The following is a 7,292-nucleotide window of genomic DNA, read 5'->3' on the forward strand; positions in this document are numbered from 1 at the left end:
TTGAATTGTCTCAATATATGTAGATAATTTGATTATGTAATGATCACTACCCAGTGTTTCATTAAAAGTTTTCCAATCAAACCTAATTGCTATGTCAGATGATATTAAAGATAAATCCGGAGAAGATTGTTGGAGTGTCCCGTTGACGAATTTTTCACGAGTAGGTGCGCCATTATTTAATATTATAAAGTCATGATCTATTATCGTATCGAAAATTTGCTTGCCCCTACAGTCTGATTTATATGACCAGTTGCTATGGTGTCCGTTAAAATCTCCTAACATAATTGTATTTTTACTGTCAATTGATAACAATTCGTCCCAATCATTTTGTGTTGTAGTAACACCTGGAGGACAGTAAACCGAAACTATATTTTCTACATCTCGACAATTGTGTATTTTGACCCAAATAGTTTCTACCCTAGAATTTTTAAGTTTCATTTTATGTAGCTGGGCTTTTATTGATGAATGTGTAACTATGGCTACACCTCCATATCCATCATTTCTGTCACTACGAAAAATATTGTATCCACTTATCTTAATACAGGTTTCCGGCTCCAACCACGTTTCACTTAAGGCAGCAATGTGTATCTTTTCTTGTAGTAAAAAGTTTTCTAACAATAATACTTTTGGTTGCAGGCTTTGACAATTCCACTGAATAATATTAATCTTACATTGTTTGTTACCTTTAGCCATTAACAAAGTCAAAGATTTTTTTAAGTATAGGCCAATCTGCTATGTTATCTACTACCACTAAAATTACCCACTCAACGCAGGATTTCATAATTCTATAAAATTTCGTTTGATAAGACACATTCTTTAAAAATATTATCTCCTTCAATCTCGATAGTAGCTCAACAAAATTAACGTCTTTTTGTTTGTTTTCTTTCTCATTTTTTGGTGTCTCTAATGTTGTATTGTAACTGTTGTCTTCTATAATATCATGTGTTTCTTTTAGATTTGTCTTTGCTTGTTTTTTCAATACATGGGTAGCTGGGGAGGGCAAGTCTTCCTTGTGAATAACTGCTTTAGTATTTATTTTGACAATATCAGCAAAAGTGGGTGTGCTACCTGCGTAAGAAGGAGAAATGTAATGGGATTTTGGCAAGGGCGATTTTATGTATTCATTTGGTATTATATCGTCTTTTGATGTCTCTGAAGGAATGTCAGGAGGCACGTATATTGATAAGGCTTTACGGTAGGTACAATTGAATTCTGCCATTAAATCTCTGATCTTCTTTTCCTTGAGGAATTCAGGACACGTTTTAGTCAAGGCCATATGGCTTCCTTTGCAATTGACACATTTAAAACTTATAGTCTCACAATTGGCGTGATTTTCTCCACATTTTGGACATACGATTTTATTTGACGTGCATGTTTTCATTGAATGACCGAACTTCCAACACCTAGTACATTGCGTCACTGGGAATATGTATGGATCTACGATTATTCGTAACTCGTCAACATAAATATAGGCTGGAATACTGGGGCCTTTAAAGCAAAGTTGAATTGCCTCACTCTTAAGCCATGTACCCTCATTAGTATTTTTATCTCTATTTCGTTTATTGAGGCGACGTGCTGATACTAGAGGGACTGCATTTGGGCACACAATTCTTTTTAATATTTCCTCGTCAGAGATATCCATATCTACATCTTTTATTACGCCATACGAGTAGTTTTTCTCCATAGCTCTTTGAAATCTCCACCCTTTATCGACAAATGATTTGCATTGTTCTAACTTGAATGCACTTAAATTACTACTAAATTCAATGCGTACTCTGAACTTATTAATATATTTTACTTTGTTTATATCCTTAATACCCTCTTGTTTGAGCAGTTTGGCTAGTGCAAACTGCTTAGGTAGTTCTTCATTCCATGAAATATAAACTTCTACTTTATCGCATTCTTTAAACTTTTTATCCTTTCTTACTTCCTGCCATTCTGTATCGGACCCATCTCTTTCCCTTTTTTCAGGTTTTGCATTGTTACTTATCTCAATTTGCATTGTATCTTCTTCTCGACGTTGATCTACCTCATGTTCGATTAACGAACTATTACTCGATCCTCCATCGTTTGCATCGTCACTCAACTCATGATTCATAATAACTGCACTCGAACAACCGGCGAACCGGTTTCGTCCCAAGTGAATGGGCACGCGGTGTCGCTGCGCGAACTATATCTTCGTTACTACTAATTAGCACAAAGGAGCTCAAACACGCGTCCACCTCGTACGAATACCGTAACGCAACTAGCAAAGTGTGTTTCATTTGAATTTCCCATCATTAAAAGTACCAGTTTGAACCAGTAGTTGTTAATGGTTTTTAGGCCAAGGAAAATCGAGCGTGAACTCAGCCAGTGTGAAAGCGCTGTTAAGTTATTTATTAAGATACCTTGTTTGTTTATTTATCTTTAAAGTAACATCAGCTGTTTTAACAGCGTCCCGGAGGATTTCTGCCTATACCTAGATAAAATATAGCCTATAATTACGCGTGGATAGTGAAGCTTTTACCCAGTGAAATTATTTTAAAAACGCTTCAGTAGTTTCGGAGCTCTTGGGTACAAGCAAACGAAAAAATGTTTCCGCTTTATTATATTAGTCTTTATTATAGTGCAGGGAAAAAATACAATTCTCGTAACAATAAAAATATTCTTTGATATTGTTGAATAGGTAGGTATGCCTACAAAGTACAGGACGGCGCCGTGAAGATAACCCTAATAAAATCACAAAAAGCTAATTTAAATAACTAAATATTCATTAGGAAACCAGTTTTGTATTCAAAATAACTCATACAATTTACTTTTAATGTTTTCAGTACTGATAACCCTGTGACTTCGATCTCTGATTAAGACTTCAGGGAAACTTTGGCGGTAACTAAATGTAGGTACCTAATAAATCGATGAGATATCCAAAAAATGTTGAGCAAAACTGGTAACCAATGCCTTCTCTGCTTATTTAGGAAAGCTGTAGACTATATCCTGTCCTAATTATAAACTTCATATTTTTTAGTCTAATAAGCCCTTGCACCGTAAAAACTACATAGTTTACCAATATCTGTTAAAAAAAAAACAAATTCTATCAATAAATAAGCTATTTAACATTCAAATTACTTTTCAAAACGGACCAAAATAACACCTCGTTCCCGAAACTAGCACTTTCGAACAGACTAATAACTTAGCTAAGTATTATAAACCACTTTTTTCGAAATATTTCCTTATTCTATAAAATATAAGCCTTCTAAAATAATAATAGAACTCCTCGTCTTTGGTTAAAATATCTCATGATATAAACCTCTCCGGACAGGCTGTATTGAGAGTTACAGATCTCCTGTTAACAACCACTCGTGAATCTTTTGATCATTTTAAAGAGTCCTCGATTCACACTTCGGACTGACAGGTTTCAGAAAGTTCTGGTGTTCAGTGTTCCTAAAAATGTGATGTTGTGGAAGTACCTACGATTTATAAATCGTTTTATTTTTCGTATCTTTTTACAATGTTATAAAGATGTATAGTGAAGGAGTAAAGTTGTAAGAGGTAATCTCTGGATCGTCTGAACTGATTTCGAAAAGTATTTTACCAATAGAAAGAAATTATTTGTGATTCTCATCACACTAATATCAGAAAGGCAAACTTGTGTAAGGGGACTTGTGTGTATGTGTGTGTGGGTACGAAATGTGTGTGTGTGTGTGTGTGGGTGTATGTATGTAAAAGGGGCTAGTCCAAAAACGGCTGACTAGAATAAATAAAACGAGGATTTGCTTGTAATTCAATCATTTAATTAAAAATTAAATAAGGAATCAGACAATTTCCGTTGGGCTTGTCCATAACCGTCATTTGAGGAACTTGTCACGAACCTACCAATGTAAGCTTATTTTCATGTAAGCGATTTTCGAATCGGACATCAGGAAAAAAATGAGCGATTAGAAAATCACTTACACGAAAATAAGCTATTCACATTAGAAGGTTCTTGCTAAGTCCCTTAAAAGCAACAGGTTTCTATATGCAATCTATCCTTTATTTGCGATTAAGAATTGAAATACATAATTTACATTGAGCTTACATCAAAATTCAATCTTTAACCGCAAATAAAGGATGGATAGCTTATAAAAACCGCCGTAAATCACAACTAAGACTTTTACAACAAAACAATTTATCTATTAATCAAGATATTTAAGTTTACGCTCGTACATATTTTCTACTTTCCCATCCTTCTCGTTCAATAAACCTTAGATCAATACCCTGGTCTTTGGGCTGCGTGAGGAATGTTCTAGCGTCGAAGACCAAGTCTCTTGGCATGGTGTCTGATAGCTCCATTCTGTATTTCTTTAATATGGTGACGAGGCCAGCCAGTACTTGCATCTTCGCGAATCGGAGTCCTAGGGACAACGGATTTTTTGGTATTAAAACATATATTAATTAGTTGTGCGCGTAGTGTGTTGGTAAAAAGTTATGTGTTAATCCAGGGTATCACCTATCTGCATACCAATTTCAACTGAAATGAAAGATCGTGAAAGAATAACAAACATACATCCATACATTCTCACAAACTTTCACACTTATAATATTAGTAGGAAGTAAGATAAGTAAGTATTAATTGGTATGAACATCTGGTGGTAAATGAAAATAATTACACTTTATCTAAACATTCTAGTAGGTGCACGAACATACCTACACAAATATCATAAAAAGGAAACATTATGGGCCTTACTACAAAAACTTTAAACCCTGTTTTACACTTGTCTAATAAAATGTTGGTTGCAAAATGAACCATATGTCAACGTCATAATTTGACATTTTTATAGACAAGGCATAAACTGACGTTTAAAAGTTTTTGTGGTAAGACGGTGTTTGTTTGTACCTTGAAGGCTCCGAAACAATTGTTCAGATTTGAAAATTCTTTAATCGTTATAATAAAGGCTATATTTTATCTGTGTACCTTCGCGCAATTATTCCAACGGGACGCGGGTGAAACCGCGCGAAACGGCTAGTCTTGCTTTCGGTAGTAGATCTTACAATTTAAGTAGCAATTAAATACATTGTAAGATGTTCTTATCAAAAGTCGTTACTTTTACATAAGATGTTGTACTACCGTTGACCTCTGCGTCTCATGAGTTCATTTGCCCTACACATAGGTATATACAAACGTAACGTGATCTATTGGTTAATATTCCGATAAGACTATAAAAAAAATTGTTGGCATTGAAACTAGTCAAATATCATATCGAAAAAAAACATTAGTGAAGTTTACATTATTGAAGTTATATAAGATTAGGGTGATTTCTTTCACAAACTATGCAGAAACTGGTACAAAATATTTTGTACATTTGAAGCTAGAAATTAGGTTTATTCGATGCCAACGATAGTAGTTTTAACAAAGGTCAGCTTATGATGATTTAGCAAGTCAAAGTTAAGACCGATTCTAATGACACAAACTGGGGAGATATAATAATAATTATTTATTGTTTAAATAAAAGAACACTTACCTAGACATAACCTGGGGCCCGCACCAAAGGGGAAGAATGTGTTTGGCTTGATTTTATCCTTATTTTCTGGCAGAAACCTCTCAGGTTGGAACGAGAATGGGTCTGGGAAGTATTCCGAATTGTGATGGATGTGGTAGATTGGTACATGGATCCTGACTCCTTTGTCGAGCTGTAACCCTGTAGGTAACACATACTGGTCCATGACCTCACGTGTCAAATTGCCTAAGACAGGGTACATGCGAAGAACTTCGTAAACACAAGCTTCAAGGAAAGGCATTTCGTTCACAACATCATAGTTGATTTTGTTGTTATGACGACGAAGGAAAGCGTCAACTTCATCAGCAGCTCGCTTCTGAGCTTCAGGGTTTTTCGCCAGCTCAAATAAAGTGTAGCTCATTGTACCGGCAGATGTCTCGTAACCAGCAGCAAAGAATACAATGCACTGAGCCAATAACAATTCTTCGTCAACCTTCATAGTTATTTTCTTGCTCTCACCAGTCTTCATGTTGCTTATACTATCACCAGTTATGATCTCCTCTTTCTTAAAACCTAGAATTAAGTCAATAAAATCGTTCCTACTCGATGGCTCGTAGTTGCGACTTTCTAACACTCCTTTCAATAGTTTGTTAAAGAATTGGTCTACTGCTGGCGGGAAAAGTTGGTATCCCAGGCGATAGAAAATAGATGGCCAGATAGCTCTGAAGACAATTTTGAATCCCCTTGCGTAGGAAATCTCAAATATTTGATTGCCCATGAATCTGAAGGGGTTGGTATCGTCCCCTTGGATCGGTGCCATGGTGTTGGCTTCCACTCCGAAGGCGCAAGAACATATGCAGTCCATGGTAAATCTGGCACTGAATCGCCTTGCTTCAATTGTTTTGGACATACCAGTTTCGTAGTCAATCATGTCTTCGAACACGTGAGTGCACTTTTCTATCAAGTGGAACATATTCCTCATCTTTGCAGACGTGAAGAGTGGAGTCAGGTTCTGTCGCACAATCTTCCATCTGTCTCCTGCATTGAAGAACACGTTTTGAGTCGTAATCTCACTCCCAGAGTAGTCCGACGACTCCCTGCCGTTTACGTAGTAAAAGTCCTTCGTCAGAACATGTTTGAGCATTTCAGGGCTTGTGACCACGAGGGTAGGTTCTGTTCCATAGTAAGAACCAAAATATGGCTCATCCTTGAATTTATGACAAAGTTTCTGTATTGTATGCCCCGGGTATTCTAATTGCAGAATATATTTTGCGTAGTTGCCTAAAAGAGGCCAAGGTTTGTGGTGAGGCACATTTTTCTTTTTCCAATAATCGAACTTTCGGGTAGTAAGTACGTACAATAAATAGATAATAGTTGACACTAGGACCGCGACGACGAGTAGGGCGTTCATTTTGGTAACCGCGTTGGATACAACTGGCGTTTGTGGGACGAAGCAGTGTCTTTTGTAGATCATTGGTACTACGCACACGTAGCTGCAACATTGTAGCACTCACGCACACATAGATACTGATCACTTAAGAAGGTGTTATTATCAATAGTAGATAGTTCTTTTGGTTTAGATGTGCGGAAAGTCTACCCCCTTTATCTGCGCGACTAATAGATGGTAATATGATTCTTATGTATTTCTGAAATGAGTCGAGTTTCGAAGCGTACTTTGTAAACACAAGTCATTATATTATGTTCATTTTGGATAATTAATTGCGATTAAGTATTTTCAAATGTAGAAAAATGAACTTTTATCCTGAAGTGAAGAAAGGAAAACTAACAACTTTTAATTCTTTTATGCATATATTATTTCCAACCTACCCACTCCATTAC

At 36.1% G+C, this 7,292-nt stretch overlaps 1 protein-coding gene across 1 annotated transcript; it reads right to left on the reverse strand.

Moving 5' to 3' along the window:
- Window positions 1-3,748: 3,748 nt before the first annotated feature.
- Window positions 3,749-6,927, reverse strand: LOC124639873 (cytochrome P450 6B5-like). The gene is made up of 2 exons (XM_047177379.1): window positions 5,478-6,927; window positions 3,749-4,370 (listed from the first exon to the last, which is right to left on the reverse strand). The coding sequence occupies exons 1-2, from the start codon at window positions 6,925-6,927 to the stop codon at window positions 4,171-4,173; spliced, it is 1,650 nt and encodes a 549-aa protein (XP_047033335.1). The 3' UTR covers window positions 3,749-4,170.
- Window positions 6,928-7,292: the final 365 nt, after the last annotated feature.

This window comes from Helicoverpa zea, chromosome 19 (assembly GCF_022581195.2).
Source record: "Helicoverpa zea isolate HzStark_Cry1AcR chromosome 19, ilHelZeax1.1, whole genome shotgun sequence".
Lineage (NCBI taxonomy): Eukaryota > Metazoa > Arthropoda > Insecta > Lepidoptera > Noctuidae > Helicoverpa > Helicoverpa zea.